Source organism: Molothrus ater, chromosome 2 (genome assembly GCF_012460135.2).
Source record: "Molothrus ater isolate BHLD 08-10-18 breed brown headed cowbird chromosome 2, BPBGC_Mater_1.1, whole genome shotgun sequence".
NCBI classification, from domain to species: domain Eukaryota; kingdom Metazoa; phylum Chordata; class Aves; order Passeriformes; family Icteridae; genus Molothrus; species Molothrus ater.
Window position 1 is genome coordinate 51,024,997 of NC_050479.2, and position 25,111 is coordinate 51,050,107.

The 25,111-nt window shown below is 34.4% G+C and overlaps 1 protein-coding gene across 4 annotated transcripts in view; it reads right to left on the minus strand.

Moving 5' to 3' along the window:
- The window catches only part of PIBF1 (progesterone immunomodulatory binding factor 1), a 112,593-nt gene that overhangs the window by 16,498 nt on the left and 70,984 nt on the right, over window positions 1–25,111 (minus strand). For all 4 annotated transcript variants that reach the window (XM_036392688.1, XM_036392772.1, XM_036392520.1 and 1 more), the window contains 3 exons: window positions 21,814–21,916; window positions 19,918–20,048; window positions 10,859–10,943 (listed from right to left, as the gene is read on the minus strand). In XM_036392688.1, the coding sequence (XP_036248581.1) occupies window positions 10,859–10,943; window positions 19,918–20,048; window positions 21,814–21,916 (319 nt within the window). The remainder of the gene's footprint in view (window positions 1–10,858; window positions 10,944–19,917; window positions 20,049–21,813; window positions 21,917–25,111) is intronic.

Below are 25,111 nucleotides of genomic sequence, written 5' to 3' on the forward strand. Positions count from 1 at the left end.
ATATCTTCAGTAATAATGTTTAAACCTAGGCAAACTAGCTTGTCTGATCCCTTTATATTGCTGTTGGTGAGAAATTCAAAAATAATATTAATTTTGCATATTTTAAGTGAGATTATGGTAAATAACGCCACAAGAGTATCTGTTTCTTTTTCCTAACTGCAAATCCCTAGATTTTCAGGTGTAGATACCTACATGATATATTTTTTATATTAGGCAAGATCCATTTCTGTCACTGTCACTTGACAAATAACTTCTCAAGTCATCTTTACAGTGGCAGTACCTTTGACAGCACTGGAATTCACCAGTTAAAATGGAGGTAAACAAACAAAGCTCATTGTATGGATTCTTGGCATAAACATATTTCTGCACAACAACAAAACCTGAAACAAAACCTGCTTAAACCTTTCAACATATGCAACGACTTGCATATCGCACTTTGAAGTTTGAGTACGGTACTCAAACTTTGGAGTGCACTAGAGAAAGGAGACGTGGGTGTCATTATCAAGGAATGAGACTCTCAAACACAAGTAGTACCTACAACATCTCCTCTTCAGAAGTGCTGACAATTCACACAAAGAACTATTTTTTAACTATCCTTCAGGGGTTTTATTTCTGCTAGAGACATACTACAGAAGACAGGCTATAGCCTGGAATGAATTATCAGTTTCCTTTTTTGGCTGGAAGTGGGAAAAAGACCAACACCATTAGCACAAATTCACAACACTGGACAGTAACATTAATAATGACAAGTTGTATAACAGGAGAAAGACATTGCAGAAGTGCCATTTTGACATGACAGTAAAATGAAGCAAATGGTCAGCCAGTCCATTCCCTTACTTAAGACTGCAGATGGATAGGAAGCAGTGGCACAACTGGTGCAAACTCAGCTTCAACAGTGAAGCTTGTGCCTATCAGGAGTAGAACCTACATCCATAAAACAGCTCAAAGAAAATTTTAACAAACCACCTATGAAATCAAGAAAACATCACAAGTCATTGTTCAATCCTTCAAGTAAGGCAGAGTGTATTTGACATAGTTGCATCCTAATTGCAGCTGTACTGGAAATACAAGAAGTCAGCAAGAATTTCAGTGTGAGAATTGCACATATGGTCATCTAAGGCATATGGATACACACTGTAAAGCTGGAAACTGGAAGACAGTATGAAATGTCCTGATCAAACAAATGAAGCTGATAACTGGGTGGTGGAAAGATGCCAGACCATATGCAGGATGTTGATAACTTCTCTGCACTACACTTAATTCACTAGTTCTCTATATCCCAGTGCATATAAAAACCTTAAAATGAACTGACAGATCTGTGACTATATGGTTCTACAAACTACTTCCAGTTTTATAAGGTGAACGCATTAGAGCTGTGGCAACAGTAAAATGTCCCAGTCACTGCAGAGAACAGCTTCTGTCTTTTTAGGTACATAAAAATCTTTGCCTATTTCAGCTGTATCTTAAATTTGTTCTAAACAGTTTAATATTTCTAACTTATTAACAAAAATAGGAAATAATTTGTCTCATAATTCAGAACTAACGTCAAATTGTAAAGTTTTTTTCACTTTTGCATTGTGGATCAGAAATATATTTGTAATTGTAACTAGAACTAGTTCTCCAAGTACTTTTTTTTTTAGCTGATCCATTGTGACATTCATTTACTCAATATTTAATAAAAAGTATGCTTTCTTAAGTTCACCTAACAGGAAAGGGATGTGAACATGCTAATGTGCTAAAACAGCCTTATTTTCATACATTATTATGTAGAAGCTACTGTATTTTCTGAAATGGTAATATTCTAGTTTAATTCTCCCTGTCTTTGCTATTTCTTACAGTATTTAAATTCACTTTCCACTTGGTAATAGTCAAATGCTACCATGAAATGTACAAAAGTAAAATTTTTACACAACTGGACATGCAGTAGAATGAGACAGAAATATACATTGTCAATCCAGGGAAAAAAAAAATATAATACATGTTGAGAAAATCTGACCAATTTCAGATTAATCAACAATCAAACAATTTCTTGTTTAAAAGTTTATCCCTTTAATTGATTCTAGCTCTCTCAAAACCATATAATTAAAAATACACATGCCGATTCCGTCCCATAATCCTTATATATGTTGCATTTTTCCTATGAAACCTCCTATTTAGTACACAACTGCTAACTGTATACCACTGTGAATAGAAAGACAATTCTTGCAAGAATATATATTAAAGATAGCAACACATTCTGAATAATACAGCTCAAAGAAAAGAATCGGTGCTGTTAAGTCCTTCCTCTTCCTAAATTCACTGCTATTTGGAATTCACTGTTTAATAAAGCTTGACAGCAACAAAATAGATAACAAAAAGATGAGAACTACTGCTTAGGAGCATATTTTTCTTTGTAAAAAATGAGCCAGAAGCTTCTCTACACTCGTTTAGCTATGTAAATGTCACTTTGTTTCTCCAAGCTTAAAGCTGAGAATAGCTCCGGGGCTTACTTGTGATGCAGAAATGTTCCTGTAATCTACTTAGAAAACATGCAGAACATTAATAGAAACTAGAATCTTGGAACATAAACGTAGCATAAGAAAAATGATAATTACTCTGTGGCTTAACATTTAAAAAGAGAGCTAAGCATTGTACATCAGCATTTTTTTTAATATAAAACAAGTTGCAGCACATAGATGAGCAGGAAGTCGCTCACTTTAGAAACACAAATAATTTTGACATTATCGTGTACAATCTTTTTACACAGAAAGGAGGGGGAAGAGGCAGAGATTGAGATTGTTTGAAGGCACCTGTTACCAATCACATCTTTTCATTCGTGTCTTCCCAACCCCTGCAGATACCCCTTCCTTCCCCTCTCCCCAACAAAGCAGTTTTCTCCTTTTATCCACTAAGCTTCCATCCCTGATTAAACACGTACTGCCCTCCCCCTTATGACTCCAAAGCTTTTTATGAGCGTCTGAACTTCTCTCTACCTCTGTTTTTTTGCAGATGGCAGCTGTTGCTACTCTCCAGGTTCCTAAATCCAACATATTGGCTTTCTGTCCTAGGTTATTCCTAGTCAATCTTCTTCAGCATAACTTAATTACAGCTAAGGATAGTATTAGCCAGACTTTAAAGTATGACTAATAATGAAATGCTGAAAACTCATCTGGAATTCTCAAGGTCACTGCTGAGATGGAATTAAAATCTGGGCACAGAGAATTTAGCAGTGAGGGGTAGTCTGCAAAGGCAACACAAAAGTAAGAAGGACAAACTGGTAATATAGAGTGGAATGGTCAAAGTGAGGTAAAGCAGAGATACTTCAGGACCCCTCACATTTCCACAAAAGAGGAAAAAAAAAAAAATCTGACTTTTCTTTTACTCTTGTGGGCAAAAACCCAGGATAACTATTGAGAAGTACCAGGATTTTGTGCAGGATACTGAGATAAGATGAATGCAAGAACAGGGGCTACTGGATTCTCAAACACTGTCAACATTAACATTTTGGAACAATGTAATGGAATTCTGAATTCATCTGGCCATGTTTCAAATCTAACATTCGTAAGCATTTATGTAAATCCTTGGAAACCATAGCCTGATCATTTATAGATGCTCTTAAAAAACACTTGGAGCCCTTCACAAACTATGCATATCCTAATAGAACTAATTAGTAACTGTTTCTCCTCTTGGTCACATGGACTCTCTCCAACCTTAAACAAACTTGGAAAATGCATTTGGCAACCATTTATCAAAAACTAAAAAAAAAAATCAGATTTTAACATTTTAAAGATAATGAAATAACTATTTTCTGTTCTTAACTTATGCTACACAATATTGCCTTATGCTTATCTCCTTTTCTTGCATCCCACCACATCCTCTGTTTCCTAGAACAAAATAAGCTAGACCTTTAATCTCACTCACATAAGATCTCTGGCCTGTTGTGAAATTTATCTTTTTTTTTCCTCCCAGAAAATATTATATAAAAAATACAAAATATCCATCCTACAGATTAAATAAAAACTTTTTTAAATTCACATTTTTAGTTTTCAAGATTTAATCTTTAAGAGACTGGCAGGACATTGGAAAGTGGCCTTTTTCAGGAGACATTGATTAAAAAATGAATGTAAATTCTCAGAATGATATGAAGAGAAAATGTAATTGTTTGTGAAACTGCTTCCAAAATGCAATCAGTTCCTATATAAGAAGATGACTTAGTGAAAAGAGTTAATTTGTGTCTAGTTAGGAAAAATAAACGCTAAGGAGATTTTCTTTTCAGGCTTTTGAACTGAGACATGTAAGAAACAAAAGCTGGCTGTGAGTAAGATACTACATTAGGACACATGAACTCTTAACCTCTTCCACAAATGGGGGAGTTTTGGACAAAACACCATTTCTTTTATTTCAGTTATTGCTTCTGCAAAACAGGGATAGTAATAGTTTTCTGCTTAACTTGAGGGTATAATATTTGTGAGACAGGTTTTCAGCTACAGTGGTGAAGGCCACAGAAATATTCAGTTAATAAATGGGATTATTCTGACATATTGATAAGAAACTGTGAAAGCCTGGGAAGGAGAAAGAGTAACATGGTTTTAAAGGAAAAGCATTAGGTTTACTCATAAATGTCGAGTTACACATCACACATGGAATGCTCCTCACCTGCCAATTGGAAAGTAAGTTCAACATAACAGGCGCTCAGGCAATTAGCATTTTAATATTAACCTGGTAGACTATTTTCAGCAAGAACAGCTCACTAAGATTTTTTTTATTTTTTAATATGTTTTAAATAGAATAAGAACTTGCAATGGTTAACCAATACAAATTTTAACCCAGTCTAGCTGAAGATTCCTACCAATTCAGGTACACATATTTAGACAGATTTAACACTCAATTTGAGTGACACAACAATTTCCTGACATAAGCTAAATGGATTTAAGTAAACAAATAGCAATCAAACTCCATGTGTCTGTAGCCATTTAACTGATTGATATCAACCAGGTTTATTTAAACTACTACATGTTTCCTACTTTGTCCCCTAGCAGCCAGCCAGAACCTGGTTTTTGGTTGCTAACTTCACTTGAAGAGCTCTGACACAGTAACACATGAATGTGTCAATAAGGCAGGTGACTAGTTCAGCAAGTTTACATTCTATCACTTGTATGCACAGCTGCTAATGTAGGGTGAGTGCACAGATGTGTAAAGCAGACAAAATATCTGCAGGTTGTCATATGTTCTTACCTGGTGTATAATATTCATGGGCTGATAATGAATCATGTCCGCATAAACAATTGCATTGCAGGAAATAAATGGTTATTGTGAATAGCCTGAATTTGCAGCATTTATGTAATAAATGTTACCCTTCTATTTCTTTTGACAATGATTTCATAGTATTAGTTTTACTTTTTTAGGTTAAAAATTACTGCATTGCCAGACTGAGTCATATACTGGTGATTTCAAGCAGTTAAAAAATAGTGTAAATGAAGTCCTTTATATTCATACAAACAAAAACTGATCTTAGGACTTGAAGGAACACCTATTAAAGTCTTCTATTGGTGTATCTTATACCACTGTCTCTTTTTTTGTTTTAAGATCTCCTACAGTATTTCTATTTGAAACCTAAAAAGAACTCCATTCATTCTACTTGCTCTGCTTTTTTCCCCCCCACCAAACCCCAGTGGATTATGAACTTCACATTAAAAATATAAACCCCAGCTAGTTAATTTTCAAGATTTTAGAACTCAGTTTCTACACTGTTTGAATTGGAAAAGCTAAAATAGATTTAATTGTGCACATTATTAGTTTTCTTTATTATAACACATCTGCATCTTAAATTTCTGAAGAAATAGTACAATGCTATACATCAAAGCACAGCAAATTTATAACCTCTTAAATGTAACCTCAGGAAATTATTACTAAAACTTCTTGCCAAACATCTGAGTGCTGACAGACTGCCCTTCCAAGTTTTCATCTGAAGTTTGAAAGCCAGTGGATGAAGTCTAGAATTGCACTTCTGATGTTACAAAATGCTAACAACTGCATCAAGCATGGAATTGCCAGGATCACAGAGATCATGGTAAATATTTCTTTTAGTCAAAGGCCGACTGTTGGAAAGAAAAAAAAAACAAACCAACAAACTAGATAAAAGGAATCATGCATCAAGAGCTTCACTGAAAAGATTTAGGGGATTCATCCCGCTTTAGCACCCAACAGAGAACTGCATTTTCAGTGCCTTTAAGTTATGGATGCCCATTATATGCACAAAGGAATAATGTTTGGATGCAGATAAAGGATGGCACAGAAGCTGGCGTTCTACACAATTTTGGACACAAAATGCGCTCTTTATCATAGGTAAGTAATACTAACATATAAATATTTTTACTTGTTTTTTTTCTTTGCTGGACTCTTTCCAAAGATCATTCAAACTGCTAACTTAACAGACAGCAATAGACCTTTGTAGGTTTTTTTTTTTCTTTAAATCTGCAAATCTCTTTAGTGATTTGCAGTAGTGTCCTACTGCAGCATTAGAAGTGTGTCAGCTGGTGGAACAGGAGGAGGGAGGAGGAGAATCAGGAGCAAAGGGGTAAGGTAATGTTATAGCTACTGGGTCAACTCAGGCATGATGTATAATTTTACCTGGATTTATTCTTTGAAGGAACACCTTTCTTACTCATTCTTCCCTGACTATACAAAGACACATGGGCAATAAGTTCCAAAGATGGGGCCAGGTCACGCAGTTCATTAGTTAGTGGGAAGAATTAAAACTACAAGTTGGTGTTGGTGTGGTTCGGTTATTCGAGTTAAGAGTGTCAACGGTGTGAAGTTCAGCTGATTAAAATGAGAACAGAATCTACAAATAATAATGCCAAAAAAAATTAAACTGGAGATCTGAAATATCCCTTTTAAAAAAAAATCCCACACTATTTACTGGAAGATTATTAATGGGAGACCACATTGTTCCTCCAATGTTTTATGTTTTCTGATGGATCTAGAAAAACAATTAAATAATAATACATTGACAAAACATAGAACATATCTTATTTAAAAACAACTGAAAAATCTGGCTGCATTAATTTGCTGTCTTGCACTAAGGGGTGTACAAATGGCATCAGAATACATGCACCCCAGACCCTTCTGAAAGCTCAGAGAAGACAAGGGGCACTGGGAAGGCTTTATTATGAATCTCCAACATGATCTAAACATCATCCTAGATATTGCTCATTCATGATAATGCCATTGAACTCCCTCTAATAGGGAAGTTTGCATTTAACAACATGAAGAATGCAAAAAATTTTATCTTACCAGCTGATTCTCAGTGATCTAAATGAAAAACTAGATTAAACTGTTTTCCACATTAATTTACTAATTAATTCAGACAGAAAAGGAAGAAGCGGACCAAGAAACAATTCAGAATTTAGGCCAAGAACAGAGTCTGAATAAAACCCCAACCTTCCTTTTGTCTCCTTCATTGCTGTACAGAAGCTTTTAAGGCTTTACATAATCAAATAACTATTTTTCACTTTGATGTCCCACAGCAAAATATAAGATTCATCATCAAATTAGATGTCTATATAATTTGAAATAATGAACTATTTTATGACATTAACATTTAGTGTAATTTTTCCTGTAATAAAAGAGCTCATGTAAGAATCCTACAGAAATTCTTCCAAGATTCAAAGTATAACTTTCAACTTTCTTCTTCTAAAATTAAAATCTGTGAAAAGAGAAGATTATTCATGAATGGAAGTTCTTTATTTAAAAAGTGTATAAAATGCTATAATAGTCTCCAAAGCAGCATTATGAATGTAGCTGATATCACAAAGAGATAAAAATTAAACAACCTTCCAACCCTTGAAAGTATAACATTCCATTAAAAAGAGTTAATACAGTCTGAGACCACACAGGCTGGAATACCTGAAGTCAAAGCTGTGCACCTATTGAAACACGTTGCTGGAAGACAGCATGAATATTGTTTTGGCATTTTGCTTGTACTTTTAGCAGTTACTTTTAATATACCTAAACTTCATTTTATCTTAACTATGAATATCTTAGGTTTATCTATTCAAGAATTCTAATGTTTCTACTTGCAAACATGAGAGCAACAAAGTAATTCCTAACAAGACATGACAGTTTAGTATGTGCAATGACTGAACAAGGCTGATAGTAACCCTGTTACATGATAGCACGTACCAAACACATAAACCCATAATTCATCTTTTTTTTTCAAAGTGTATGGATCTGTATTTACAGGTTGCCTGTCAGTTTTATTTAAAATTGCAATCTGTTTAAATGCAGTTAACCCTTTACTAACCTGATGAGAGAAAATTTGTATTCTTTATTTCTGTCAGCAAGGATAATTACTGGAAAATTGTGATGTTACTGCAAATTTAAATCTTTTATTAAAATGGCAAAGAAGTATAGTCAAAGACTAACTCACTATCCCGTACAAAGATTTCAATACATGAGATAACTGCCTTTTAGAGAAATTCATGAAGTGTAAAACTACTGGAAGAAGTTTGCATTAGAAGTAAAAAACAAAAGGCTGCATTAGGAATAAACAGAATTGACAAAAGTTTAAGTTACATATAAACACAAAAGCTACCTGTTCTTTTCAAACATTTTCATGAAACAATTTTAGCTAATATTTTGTTTCTCAGAAGACTTTTTTTGTGCATTGTACTGGCATTTCATAGTTTTCTTCCCTCAAACATGCAACTTCTAATGTTTCTTTTTCATATTTTTTATTCATATCCTTTTCTGCAGAGGTATCTTTAAAAAACATTATCACTGTTTGACTAATATGTCCTATTTTTAACAGATGTAAAAAGAAATTTCAGAAAACAGTACTAATTTTGGAAATATTTGATCAATTTCTTATCATTCAGGGTATGAGAAACATCAAAGAAGTCTGTTTTAGACTCAAGTATTTGCCTTTCTTTTCCAATCAAGCCTTCCTCTGCCAGCCTCCCTTGATTGTTTGACAGAGTTTAAAATTTGGAATGGTGAAATGACACAAAGAAGCAAACTGCTGCATATGAGGAATAGTTTATGAGGGTACTTACAGGGGCTAATGTAGTTTGGATGTAAAAATGTTGCATAGCTTTAAGTTAGAAATGTTATAGTTTTCTTAGAAAACATGGCAAATTTTTTCTTTTATCACTTTCTACTGCTTTTAATCAGCTGCAATGCATGCTCATTGATATGACACTACTAAAACTAGGCACTCAAGTGTGATTGCTTTGTGAGCATAACTAGTTGGCAGCACCCTTGGTTGGGAAAGAAAGAGTAGGAACAGGAAATTTTGAAAGAAATTAATTTGAAATTAGGTCAAGGGCCTATAATATTGGAAAAAACACTACATGTTTATACAATTACATCATGTTTCCTCAGAGTATTTTTCATATCATTAATGTAAGGATATGATAAAGCATGAATATGTTTGGTAAGGTTTATAAACTATCTAGAAATGCTTAAATCATAGATTAGTTTGGTTTGGAACTCAGCAAACAGAATTAGTAGTTTTAATTTAAGTTGAGGTTCACTTGGACTCAGCTGCCAGTGAAATTCTTTTGTTTTGGTTCTAACAAAAAGGAGTTTTTTAAGTGCTTGGGAGAGACAAACTAGTTTGGACCAATTAATGACATGGATTTTGGTTTAGTGATCTAAGAAGGGAATGTGACGAATAGTACGAAAAGGAGATGAAGGAAAACAATTTTGGAGGTGGAATGAAACTTCAGGAGTTGGATGGTCAGCTTTCCATGAAAATAATATTTTAAAATGAGTGATAATCCAAACTCTGACAGGATAACTTAGGGAAGTTGTAGCTTTGAAAGGAATCTCTTCATCTTTTCTCTTACCAGTAAGAGAAAAGAAAGATGTTGTCAGAGAACTATTGATATGCCTCTACAACAAGTTTCTGAACAGGTAAGTGGGTAGTGAGGTCGCATCACTCTGTATCTATAATTTACACTGTTTTTCCTCATTCCTGATTTGTTAATGTTGTATTTTTTTTCTGCAAATACTTGCCAAATTATTCAGCACCTCTGGGAGAAGATTTAATAGTTGCTTAGGTCAGCTTTTGGTTTTATATCTTTAGTACTCTTTAGCTTCAGAAAATTCTGTGGTATTATTCACATTCTCAGATCCCTGCAGTAAACTTCATTTATTTTCCTCCTTTGTTTCAGACATTTAATCTGCAGCTTTTCTCTCCTATGCCATATATTAATCTCTTAAGATTGTTCAGATAAAAATCTTGACAAGAGCCTTTAGGGTTCCCTAAAGGGCACAATTTTGCAGACTTTTAGATCTGAGAGTATAATCCAGTCCAGTAGCACCCTGATTCTTGCTCAGATCAAACTCAGGTAAGTATACAAAAAAGTACCTCGACTCCTCTTGGAAACCTGTGTAACTATGGTTTTGTTTTCTCTCCCTAACCCCTATTTTGGAGTTGAAAAGGGATTCAAGAGAGTGTATGGGAAATGAATTGAACAGTGCTCTGGTCCAATGCTTGGCTGCAAGGACTGGGGAGCACAGAGGGATCCCTGAGGTATACTGTGGCAAAAGCAGACCTTGCAGAATACGTGTGTATCAATTTCACTGTATTTATCTAGATTCTTGTTAAATGCTTGCAATCACCATACACTGTTCAAGGCAAAAAAAAAATGAAAGAACAGACACAATAAATCATCAGAGAGAATTTAACAACTGAGAGTACAACTGAGACCCTCCCCAGTAGCCAACAGACACGGTCACCTGTGCTGCTGATAACAACAGACAAGAAAACCCCAACAAATCAAATCCAAGGAAACCATTTTTTTCTCTACGGTTTAAGACCCAGTAGCAAAAAAGTGCACTTACAGTAGTAATGCTAAAAAAGGAAGATTACCTCACGGTCATTTAGAAGTCTCTCCAAATCTGCTGCCATTTGATTCTTGACACGCAGCAAAGCTGTCTTTTCTTTATTTAAACGACTGGTAAAAAGAGGATAGGAAATGCAGTAATAGCAACAGATAATCTCTTTTAATCTTGTGTTCTGGCTGAAACATGCATTTTCTAAAGCTAAATACTGGCAACAATAAAAATCTGCTCAAGTAATTGTATCAAATGATCCTTCTCTATATTCAAGCACTGAAATTTTTATAAATATGCCCAAATGTATGCACAACTTCTTATTTTAGTCAAATGGAAACACTATTCAGAGCCTTCATAAAATGCCTTTTTTTTTCCCTCTGAAGGGTAATTTAAATGATTAGAATCTTCTATTATCATTTCTTGGTTTCTTCTAGGCAAAAGTAGATTATTTTATAAGCAAAGTAAGTCTCCTCATACCTACACTTCTGTATCAAAATGTGGATTTCTTTGTTGTATTAGTCACTAGTAGTAGCACACCATATGAACTCTTTATACTACTGAATTTAGAATTCTGAAAATAGCAAATACAAGGAAGAAAAACATACATCTCTTCTCCCTTTAGCTGTGTAGTTTCTGCAAAAATTGTAAAGGTATTTTTGTTATGTTTAATATTTTTATTCCAGGCTAATGTATGAGATCAAGTTTGTCCTATGAAGCAAGTATGAAAACTGATTTAGCATGAAGGCATACCTTTATAGCAGAATGTAATGTTTAACTTTAATCATTCTTTGTCTTCATAGTTATAGCACATGAACATTTGAAATGTTTAGCATACACATTGTGATTCCAGGCAGCAGTTCTATAATAATTAAATGTATTTCCTATTTAGCCCCAGAATCAGTTTCTAACATTAAATTTTAGACTAATGCATGCATAATACCAGTATATAATCTATTTTGTTAAAACAGCCACAGAGATTTTCTTGGAAGACATGTTATATATGCCATTAACATGACTTAACAAAATACGCTGTACAATATAAACTGTAACATAAATCAAGAACTATGAAAAATGCAATTCTGCATATGGAATGCAAATATGTAATACTGCAAACAGGTCAGGAGTTCAAAAGCAAATATATTAAAATTTTATAAATGGAGCAATTACATATGTTGCAAACACCAATTATTTAATATCTCCAATATTTGATCCAGAAATGATCAACAAAATAAATCAATCTTTAATTGGCTGTGTATCATCCGCTCATTTCAAATAAGCAACATCATCCTTTGCCCCAGAGATTTTCTGGCAGTTCCTTACAAGCTCTGTATTGTAAATTATGACTGTCAATTCCTTCTAGACATTCATTAATTCTCAGAAAAAAAAAAAGTATCCTTTTGCCAAATTGCTCAGTTGTTTCAACTGTTTAAAAGAAAAGTAATAACATTTTAAAAAATTATAAAAATATTTTAATATTTTCAAAAGTTTTATTTTCTGTCACATTTTTAATCACGATGAAATTGCTATACCTTCTTTTTCTTGGGTTCATGTGTTGTTACTTTCATATCACTTTTTCTTGGATTTCTGTATTTCCTAAGAACATAAACTAATCCTTCTAGAAGCTCAAAAACTTATTAGAGAAGCAATAATACAAGTTTCTCTAAGACTTTAGTGTACTGAATAAGCATAATCATTGGTGTTCAGACTGAACCAGAAGTTCATGTTTGAGGTTCAGTTTCATTTACAGAATAGAACCTATTCTACTTATACTGCTTATACCTTCTGAAATAATATGACATAAGTGATCAATGTAGAGCAGTTCTAATTTTCTTTGTTTATAGTAAAATATAGGACATAAACTACTATATCATTCAGTAGCACTTCATGTGTTTTCTGTCATACACATTGATATAGAATTACCAAAGCATATGCAGACTTTGAATTTTGTAGTTTTGCAATACTTGTGCTTTTTCATCATTGCAGATAGAAGGGAATAATTCATGTGCTCATGAAAGAATACTGCAAGAGGCATATACACATTAAACAGAGTGGGAAAATAGTTAACAGACAGAATGATAACATATGACAAGGTTAAACAGAAATACCTTCAAAAAAGGCATCTTGGGAAGAAGACTGACCATTTCAGTTTCTGGTTTAAAAAGCTCTGAACCAACATCTTGGATAGCAGCAAAGAGATTCTAGGTTTAACATACCTTACGCTCCCAGTGAAGAGTAGTTTAACCTAGTCCACGTTTAACTGGCAGTGTTACAAATCAGAGAGCAGCTTTATAATTTGTTTTAGCTGACCTAAGTGAGAACTGTTGAAGGATCATCCTTCCCTTGCCACATCCTGGTAACCTACTCTTTCTGTTGGTACTAGACACTTTGTCATCACATAAGAAGGTCCCTCATTGATCTGGATGGACACTGGTGTCTTTTTAAAGGTTATCTTTCACATGGATCACCAAAATAACTTGATTTGCCATGTACAGTGGAGACCTACAGCTGAAGGCAAGGATGAGCTGCTCCATTTGGTGATGGAGTGCCTCAAGTGTCTTGCTATGATTCTGAAGCCACCATCTATGAGTCTAGGCAAACTAACTTCCAACACTAGAGCTCAAGGGTTGTAACTTCCATCTAAAAAGATGGGACCATGATGTGCTCCACAGTGCTCTTCACTGATGGCCTCATCCTCAATGTGGAGAAGGTGCCTGTTGTGAGATATGATAGAACTATGGCCTGAAAAGTCCAGGTTAGAGAACTAACTGAAAAGCATTGCAAATCCTGCTTTTTCTGTGTACTTTCCAGAAGAAACCAAATTGTCTGGGAGGACATCTAGTTTCATTCCATCATGCTTTTAAAGCCTAGCCAGGTATGAATCCAGGTACCAGGGATGCAGGCTCACCATAAAATACACTTGTCATATGCATACACATTGCTCATAGCAACTACTGGCTTGTTTTGTCTTGCTTCACTCAGAATCTAAAGCCATGGTAGCCTGGATATCGTATGTAAGACATTTTTAGGCAACATGATTTTTCTGGAGAATAGATACTAACATTTCCCAGTTTCAGCCTTATAAACTCTTTTCAATTTGGGCAACTAAACCATTTTTAATGCTGAAGTATAAATATATTATTTACTATCCTGTTCAGAGGGTTCTATAATTAGATATTCTGAATAATATGTTTATGCTGGACACACAAAATAAACATGGGTTTTATATAGTAGTGGATTTTTTATTACTTCTACTCATATTGGAAAAAAAAAATTATGTTTCTTTTTCAGTGAACTGTGTACTCCAGATGCTGTAAGAAATAGATTGTGCCTTTCTGTTAATTTGCCCTTACAGCATGAAGTTGAATAGTCCAATACTGATTTTTTTTTCATTTTATATTCAGATATAGTATTGCCATTGAAAAAAATGAAATGCAAATAGTATATGTAAAGGTTTTGTACATATAACTGAATATATAATATAGCCATGTAGTGAAGCTATCCCTTGTCTGCAAATTACAGATGAATAGCTCAAAGTAAGCAGCTAATTATTAGTTAAGGTCAAATGCTGTTCTTAAGTCACATAGTTAGAAAGGGAGGTATAAGACGTTTTCCAAACAAAAGTTCCTTACAAGAGAGAATGCATGACAATTCAGTGATCTCTCGTTGTGCAGCTAAATAATCACAGCTCAGATTTTTAAACAGATTTAGGAGAGTATTGCTTAATGATTTTAATTGAAATGTTTCAGGAGGCTTAAAAACCTATCCATGAAGTGTCCAAATTAAAATTAATTTTTCAAACTGTAAAAAAAACAACCAACCCAAACAACTTTTTAAAAGTTGTATTACAGGTCAGAAAATGTATAAAAAAAGGACATATTTCTACAAATTTTGCTTGGAGCATTTCTCTGGTAAGCTGCAGTACTATTGGAATAGATGGTGCATATTTCACAGAATGGTAATGTTCTCATAAAAAGCTCATTGCCCATTCTTTGACGGGAAAAACTCATCTAACACTCTATGTTGAGCTTTATGTTTGGATGGCAATTAGAGAACCCAAAATGTTTAGGTAAGGAACATTTCAGTACAAAGCTTCTTAGTGAGCAAAATCCTTATACGGCTTCTGGATTTTCCACACAGTTAAGGCTTTTGAGTATTGCTTTTGCGTAAGTGAACCTCTTTTAAAACCAGCCATTGGTACTGAGAAATTTGAGTAACTGCATTTAAAATAAATACCCTCTCTTTATGAATGAAGTCCTTTTAACATCTCCAGTTATTTATAAACCTAGATGTTTTTAGCAGAAAATTATGTACTAAAACTACAATTACTTCACTACATACATAAGAATGAAACTCAGAGATTTGTTTTCCCACAGCATGACATAGTTACAAGCATTTCTTTTCAAAAGGAGTGCTAAATGTGATGTTTTAATTTCTGGCTAAAGAACTGTATGCTAGAGACATTTCTTTATAGCAGCAAGGAGTCATCCTCACACACAGCACTGCTCTTATTAAGCATCACTATTTACTTTTATTAACGAGAGTGCTATGTGGTCTAATATAAATAAGAAGTTACTTAACAGAGTATTTTGAGATATGCAGACCACCTATAAATGCATCCTGCAGATGCCCTGTCACTCAAGCCCAAGGTTTTGTATCTGGAATATATCTGCAGGTGCATGGCTCAGTTCAGAAGGACATGAAGTGCTCTCTGCTCCCAGAGCCAAGTTCTGTTTGAGGCCAAGTGCCAGCACAGCCCATGGCCTGCCTGGAAGAATCCTAAATGGACAGGAATGAGAGTGAGAGTGAACACTGTATGTGGGCAACACCTGACAGAGCCTCATTATCCTAAACAACCTCTCCTTCTCCTTGAGTGGTAATATGCTTGTGCCTTCGCTCCTGAACCTCAGCAGTGGTATCACACACCTTTAATAACCTGGCAGTGGGTCCCTAAGTTGTTCATGCAAATCCCAGCAATGGCAGCAGCCCAGCTGAGCATTTACCCCAACCACAACAGCTCTTGCAGCTCTTAGGAAGGTACGCTTAAGATCTACATGTCCAGAACAGACACACTTCTCAGCGAACCATCAAAGTATCCCAGGTCTGCTGGATATACTACTTTAATTCTGTCTGATAAGTATTCTGGTTATTTCTCTCCTTCCAGTGAGAAGTTGAATGGTGCTTTGAGCAACCTGATCTAGTGGAAGACATCCTTATCCATGGCAAGAAGGTAGAACTAGATGATCTTTAAAGGTTCCTTCCAATCCAAACCACTTTGTGATTCAGTCTGACAGCTACTGACACAGGGAACCTTGACCAGCACTTGAACAGTCCTTTCAAGTGAGGAAGATATTTTGATATGTAGGATCTGAAAGACAGCCTTGGCTCTACAGTTGTGACAATTAGGGATGAAGGCAGGTTAGCTGCTCTAGTTGAAGTGAGCTTTGAAGACCATGCTGAAAAGAGACTTAGATGGGTCTGCAGAACTTGTCAAAAATACTATATCAAAATGATCTGCCTTTTCCCATCTTTCCCATTCCTCTTGCAGAAATAACTGCTGTAAAAAATGACACTTTAATAGAATTATGAGTGTGGAGAATACTGAACACATCTGTTGCCTGTTAAGGGACCATTATATAAGTGAATTTAGGTTATTTTGTGAAAAATTGATAAAGATATGGCCCAAGAACATCCAAAATGAGATTTCTGTCATAGATAGCCTTCCTTGTGCTTGTCTTCCTCTTGTGCTGATTCAACAACATCTGCTGTTGAACAACATTCTGTTTCATCACAGAATCAAACCCACATCCAGTACAACCAACAAACTTCTCAATAGACATGGAAGTACAAAGTGCTGCAGGTTGCAAAACATTTATAGGTTGCAATAAAGTACTGACTCATCATCCTGGGAAATCTGCTGGAACCTAATCACCCCAGGAGTATGTTCTAAAAGGACTATTGGCCATGATCACTGCATATAGGAGGCAATTATGGATTAAGACTAAAAAAGTAAATTCACTTGCAAATAAGTCCTTGCTGATCCCTCCACACTCAAGTTAAGTGGGAAGTGATAGAGAACACTGGCACTGATAACACAGATGTGTCTGTTCTGCTTGGGGAATCCATGATTTACAGAATGTTCTCTTTTGATAAGCAGATGAGATAAAAACACAACATGAAAGAACACCCCTCACCATTGAATCTGCACACTAAATAAGAAGGAAGGAAAGTTATGATCAAGCATGGAGCAACTGTAAGGATAAATTAGGTCTTGATTCTCAGGGTGCAGGCATTATCAACACAACATTAATTTGTCTCCAACCTGGTACTCAAATATGAGATTAAATACTATGCACCCAGAAAGTCACTAGTATTTTTGAAAGTCCGTCTGAAAACAAGAATTCAAGCACTATTTTTCCTTTAGCTGGTTCTTGTGAAATTGCTGTTTAGAAAAAAAAATGCATTATTGTACTTAAAACTTTAAAAAACAATGTACCTGTGTACCTGTAGCACAAATTAAACCTCAGATTAGAGGTTGCTGCAGAATTGCAGTATTATTAACTATTAATCATAGGTAATGGTTGAAAGAATAATTTCATTTTGAAATGGTTTTACAAATATTAAAATTTTCCTTCAGCTCTGAGATACAGAGAGACCAGGCTTCATAAACCATGTTTAGTGTTTGCACTAATACTCTTCTAATAGCACCAATATTATCTGCAGAATTTAGGGCTCTCCTTGAGGAGCATTAATTCTCTGAACTCATCCTCTCAAAAATATTCCATGCACAAACCAACAAAATGCTGTTTAATAAACTAAGAGGGATAGGAATAGTGGGCTAAATCTTTTGATCCAGCAGAGCTTCACTTGGCATATATTTGGTAGGATTATCATTAATTTACTTAAATCCCATTCTGATTCACTTCTGGAATAGCTGAGAGTAATCTGAAATCACCTAAGGGATATTTTAATTTAAAACTGTCATCAGCAGATTCCAAAAGGTTATCCTCATGACAAGAAATTTCTTGAATGTAATGGTTCTCTAGAAATCCCTACCTCTAACATTCCTCTCACTTATCGGAAAGCAAAGGACCAACATTATCAATTTCATCCCAGATTATGATTTCTCATCTATGCCAGGGAATACCAGGCAACAATGTAGGATCTTTGTTTTAAATACAGAGTTATGAATAGCCAAATTAAGGACTACACCACTAATATGCACCAAAAGCCCTAAAACATTAGGCTGTTCCCAAGAATTTCTCTGGCCTATGAAATTGGGCAAACTTGTGATAGTGGAGTAAAAGCTATTTTCAGTTTACAAGGAATACTGGAAACTACCAGAAAAAAAAATTACCAAAATAACTGATGGGCAAAATATGTGTTACTTTTTTTTTGCTATAATATTTTTTTTGTCAGGTCACACTTTCATTTGCAGAAGCATAGACTAATGCTGAACACACCCCAGCTCCCCACAGTGGAGTACTGCTGGTATGTTTACCATGAATGCTCACACTCTAGGGCAGATCCATTTTCTTTCTTAACCTGAGTCCCTTTAAAATGAAAAAAATTTCCTTTACAGTTAAAGGAGAGTAATAGGCAGCTCTAAGAAATAACTCACTCCACCCAAAATCTGAATTACTTTTTGGAGATGTCACTTCCTCCATGAACTATTAAGGAAAGTTGACCTAAGTCTTTAATTTAGGTACCTTAGTTTGTAGGGTAAATTTAAGAAGAACATCTAAGCATACAGATTATTGGCAATGAGCCATTTAACTCAAGAAAATCAATGTTAACAACACATTTAAGTTCTTTTAGATTTTAAAGCATGAAACATATACTTTCAGAAATGACCTCACCTATGTATTCCCCTTCTATCTTCCTTTTGAGAGACTTTTAAACTACTTTGTGAATAACAAAACCATTCCATTATTATTTCCATAATCTAAAAATTTGTGACCAATTCTTTGATAATTTTCACAAATGGAAAGTAATACACTGTATATAGAGAACACTGGAATTTTTCATTTTCTGGAAAAATATAATTTATCTTTGAGGTGTTTCTTATAATGTAACAAGTCTAGGAAAATATTAAAAATACTTGATTCTGGAATTAAAAAAGGTCTATTCTTATTGAATCAAAATTAAGCTCAGTGAAAAATATGTTGTCAGGAACTATGAATTAATATTTCAGTTTATTTATAAACTTACTGATTCATATATAGATTTGCTTGGATAATAAGCATTTTTAGGCATTTTTTAGCATTTTTTAGCATTTTTTGTTATCCTAAAGGGATAACAAATACCATCCTAAACCATCAAAACACTCTGAATAGATACATATGTATGACAGTATGTAAGATTAAGTATTAGCTAGGGTGAATCCTGTTTTATTTTAATTGCTTCAGTAGATTAGTGGAAAATCCTGTATTTTTCATGTAATTGCTTCATAACAGAATCACATTAATGTCTCCTAATAGTTACTGTTTGCTTTTCCTAAACCAAGACACCACATAAACACCTAATATTTAAAATTCTAATTCTTCTGTAGAGCAGTGGGACTCAGCTATCAATTTCCTTGAAAGGAATACTATTTTGTAACAGCTTACCTGGGAATCAGATGTTAGGGAAGTTGCTCAGTGGTTAGAGAGCTCTGACAGATCGATTCAGCAGCAAATCAGAGTCTCCATGAGAGCATATGCTCTAATTTTGGCTGAAATACCCTTTACTGGTGGACCACTCTATTATAATTTTTCTCCAACTTTTTTCCTGATTTTTACTGTTGTACAACTGGTGTGTCATTCTTTCTTTTTAGTTTTCTGAACTCTTCTCTACTTCATGTGAGCTCTTCTCAACTCCAAACTCACTTTAAAACTGTCACAGCTACTTTTCCAAAACTAAAGTACCCTTTTCTGACATTGTGAGGCAAATAACAAGTGCTACAATTCCAGCATGAGGACTAGAGCTGGTCAGTGATGGAGTGTTAACATCTCAACTTTGTGGACAATAGCACAATTTTTTTCTAATGATAAAAATATAAGTGCTTTTACCTTCAGTTTAAGAGAAAGTAAAACAAGAATCAGTGATTTTAATTACCTGAAATCTTTTTCAAGTTGTGTAATATGTTCTTTCTGTAGACTTATTTGAGAATCTCTCTGTTGCACAGTTTCAATGAGGTATTTGTATGGCTGTTGTGCTTGGTTCAACAAAGAATTTGCTCTGTCAAGCTGCAAAAAAAAGGCATAACTACCATAAATTTTTTAACTTATAAAGCACAATTACTTGATTATTACTGAATTATTATTGGATATTATTGTTTTTTACCAATTGCATATTAATATAAACTCCTAACCTTTTATTACATATACAAATAAGGAAATATACCTCCTTCAAATTGATTACTAGTACACTATCTTCACACTCTTCTGTTCTAATTGTGTGCTATTTTCAATGCAATAATGATACCACTCTCTACCCTCCCCTAATCTGCATTTTCAAGGGTTTCAATGCAACAGTTTCCATTGATTAAAAAAAAGTAGAGTCAGTGCCTCTGTTTATGGTCTTATTGACTTACTGTGGTCTTTTCTTCCCTCCTTTAAAAAGCTGAAGAGGTTGTACAATAAATACTGCACTTAAGTAGCAGTATTTGAGGCAAGCTCAAACCAAAAGCTGAAAAAATCACTTTTGCATCAGCTTTTTATCCATGTTCTAGACTTTATCTAGGTGACTGAACAAACTGTCAGTGGAAAGAAAAATAATGGGCTACTTAAGCATGCTGTAGTCTACAGGATCCCTGGTTTGTTCTAAAAAAAAATCAAGAAAAACAATAGCTGGGAGTAAAAATCATGTAAAGACAGCAAAGAGATGTTTTAGAACTTTACACAAAAAAAACAATGTTTAACTTTGTACTGGATTGTATTATGATTTAATCTATACAATTATATGGTAAAAGATCAAAAACGTAATGACAGGATAAAAATGAGCTGAAGATGCTCCTGTGGAAAGCTGCAGGAATTTGAACTAAGGTCAGTGATACTGAATCTTTCATCAGTGAAGCAAGTAAAAAACTACTGTGGGTAAAGAAATGTATTGAAGTGAAACACAGAACAATTTAAGACAAAGAATAGTGATATGGAGGAATACCAAGGATAACAATGGATTCACCAATTTCCTTTCTTCCAAGTAAGAACCTGAAAGAATATGTTTTAGTCAAATAGAAATTACCATGATATACCTAAGAATACATAACAAATTAAAGTATTGGTTAAAAAATCCCCAAACTTCACTGTTCATGTATCTTTCACTGAAATAATCTATATAAACATATATATACACATACAATTTATAAAATTCAAGTAATTTAAAAATATGCAGAAATTTCAGTATTTTCACTCTGTGAAGTACTTGGGTGTAGTAATTCTAATTTGTAAATACTGTAGCTTTAAAAATCAAACTGTTAAGCTGTTACTACTCCTGAAATAGTAAGCCTACAAATTACATATGGTGGCATCATCTAATAGAAAACCTAGTTGTCCTTTCGTTCCTATGAGAAACATTAAAAGATGATTTAAAGATTTTTTAAAAAAATTACTTTGCCCTAATTCTGGGACCTTTCAAGCTGAGGTTTGGTACATATCTTCAAAAGTGATTTAACAGAAGAGCTGCGTAAGAAGTAGTGATGCATTCATTGAACAATTAAGTATCAAACAGAACAAACTAGCTTGGCTGGCTGTTCTTCTGTTCAGAAATCAAAACGTTGTCTGTCTGGCTTACATTCTTGTTTAGCCTGTAAAGTAATTCTCCTTTCAATATTAGTTGCAAAACACAATATAAACTTCTTTGAAAACTTCTATCATGGAGTTTTGGGTAATTATGAGGCCATTTTTTTAACATCAAATAGATAAAAAACACTATTTAGAAAAGATTTCATTTTATGAACTGCTGTTCTGCAATGTTTCTACATATTTGAATTTTTGTGTAATAATGATTTACCTCTTGTGAAATCTGTATTACTTGTTCCTTCTGATGTTCCAGATCTTTCACAAGCAACGAGTTTTGCTTTTCTAGCTGCAGCAATCTTCTTGCCAAGTGAACACTGTGCCAGTAAAAAGCAAGCTCAACTTGAATTTTTTCCAAGATAGGCAAAAGAAATTCTAACATTTATACTTCAGGATTTGATTGCCTTAATTTTTCACCAATGCTTAAATATTAACATATATAAACTATATAGTTAAACATGCTGCATAGTCAAAGTTAGAAGAACAGTGAAAATATTACAAAATGTAACAGCACTAAAATAACATTCCCAAAGTTATGCTATTGTAATATTTTATGCATAGTAATTACAATTTGTCCAATACTACACAACTGTAGAAATACTGTCAAAATCCTTCATCTAATTATGATTATTTACTTTTTAGCAATTTTACAAACTCATTTTAATTCTAACTTAAATAATGGTTTAAAGATGCTCATTAATATATGTTTTGCAGCAAAACACTTAAAATGTAGTATTTTATCACTTTCAAAGGAGAGGCAAAATTGTTTTGTCTGACATTTAATATGCTAAATAATTTAATATTATTGCCAATTTTGTTTTAAATAAACTCTTATGTGGAGTCACAGATTAACTTTGAAGACAAAGGATTATTGACCTACTTAAACAACCTAGTTAAAAAATTAAATCCTCAACCTCTTGCAAGCTTTATGTCCAGAATCAAAGAGTTTTGAATCTATTCAAGAGCACAGGTCCATGGTCAGGAAAGGGAAGATTCAATATGCACTGCAGAGCCTACTAGCAGACATCTAACCTAGTCCTCCAAACTCTTATGAATCACAGAATGGGCAAATTTGGAAGGGACCACAGTGGTCATCCTGTCCAACCTCCAGAGCCCGTTGTGCAGGACTGCATCCAGGTGGTTCTTGAGTAACACCACAACCATTTCCTGACTATGATACAGAATCTATGAGAGGGTAGAGTGGTCTAAAGCAGATTGACTGACTTGAAGCTCAGGCTTAAGTGTGCATAAATCTAGATGAGTGTACGAAGTTTATCTGAAAATTTGACCAGTCATAACATCCATCTCTTCCTCAGTAAAATGGAATAGACTTCTGGATTTGGCAGAAGTCTTAATAATCTTTATCTGTGTTATAAACATACTCTTTCATGCACTAATCTCATCTAGTACAAAAGAGAAAGGAACCACTTCTTTGACTAGTAGCTATTAGAGTGTAAGTGAAAACTTGGATACCTTCCCATGGCAAATTTAGGAATGCAGCCCATTGTAATTTTCCAGGCTTCAACTACTCAGTGAACTTCACCTGAATTTGCAAATATTTAAGGATAACACAAGTACACCTTTCAGGCATACTTTTCAGTATGTTTTTTAACTAGTTTGAATTGAAAGCAAAGAGACAAAGGGACTGATGTGCAAGGGCATCTTATGCTGGAAAGATTTGATTCCAACTATACAAGAAAATTATGCAGTGCTCAAAAATGTGGTAATTCCTTGTTAGCAAACCACCAAAGTCATCCTGGTAGTGATTTGTATTCTTTCATTAACACTTCCCAAGCAGTTCCTAGACATAGCTGAGAAGTCAGCATGGGCAAGCAAATTACTGCCAATATGTTGTTCACATGTAGTTTATCCTACACTGAGAACTGTTTTATGGCAACAGGTTTCTACAGGCCATTTGGTCTTGATGCTTCAGAGCGCTCCCAGGCAGGCTCAATTTAGTACTAAGGATGTACAATGCCTATGTTTGAAGTAATGAAGGAGCTGTTTCTGGCAAGTGGCCAAAGAAGTATAGATCCCACACTACCTGAAAAGGTCCATTTTGTACAAACTTTGAGAGACTGAAGTGCATGATGTGAACTTGAAGGAGCTTTTCATTTAGGATCCCATATGTCTGGGATTAAAGAGCAGGTAGTGGACTCCAGAAAGAAGATTATTCCCATTTGTAATAGATTGTCTTTCCTTAAGCAATCTAGAGAGCAGAAAATTTATCTGTGTTTCTTTAATGGTGCTAAATAGAGAATGGTGTCAGAGTCTTTGCTTTTAAAAACTTTGGCAGCTAAAGGCATCACACACATTATCGGCCTGGCAGTTTTCCTTGAATCAAAACAACAGGTAAACCATACACAGTCTTTTATGGCTTTTTAAATCTTTTTAATTCTAAAAGATAAAGAAATTCTATGAAGTCTCCAACACTATTATGAAGGATTAAGTCAGTTTATTAGTCAATGCCTTTTGGAACAAAAGTGGAGTATATGAGTCATTCCAATAGAGCTGCTTCTAAGCTCAGAAAGTGTCTTCCAAGCATATCTGAAATCCTGGCCTGATCATCAGATTCAGCATTCAAAGGAAATTCAACAGAGTCGTCATATGTGTAAATAATCTAAACTCAATCTAATAAAGTGAGGAAAAAGAAGGATCAAAGTGGAAACTCAGAGAAGTGCCCAAACTATTGACAAAAGAGGAATAAACTGAAGCTTTAGGAAATGGTGCTATAGAGCTCTCAACAGTTTTCTAAACCAGATGTGCAACAGGGTCATGGAAGTTTTTTGCACACTCTTCACCTTCCAGGGATGGTGACTCCACCACCTTCCTGGGTAGCCTATTCCAATGCTTGACAACCACTTCTGTGAAGAACTTGTCCAACCTGAACCTCCCCTGGCAAGCCTGAGGTCATTTCCTTTTACCCTGTTGTTAGTTGTGTGGGAGAAGTGAGTCACAGCCACTACACACAAGCTCACAATGAGCCATTCAAATGTCACTATTATTTCTTAAAGACAATGCATAATATAAATTTATTAGTTCAAAATGACTATGATCAAGAGGCATGTTTTTCACCTATGCATCATTTTAGTCTATTGATCAAATTTTCAAATTGACCAAATCAGAGTAAACTAAAAAAAAATGCAAGTGGAATACGATCTTGTATTAGTGAAGATAAAATAGTTATGCTCTGAACCACTGTCCTTCTTAATATCCTGACAGATATGTTTTTCTTACTATTAAATACAATGATTTTAGGGTATTAATAATGCATATGCTATTATATAAATGTAAACAATGGAACTAATCTGTTTTTACAGCTGCTTAATTTTATACAATTACAATAATCTTTCTAAAAGTCAATGAGAAGAGATTTTAAAATGACCTACAAAATATGCTCATTCATATGTATCAACTACATTAACAGGTCCTAGTCCTCAATCTATTCCTGTAAATTTAAGCCATTAAAAAACCTCTTCATGTTAATCAAACTGGCTGGATTCTAATAAAAA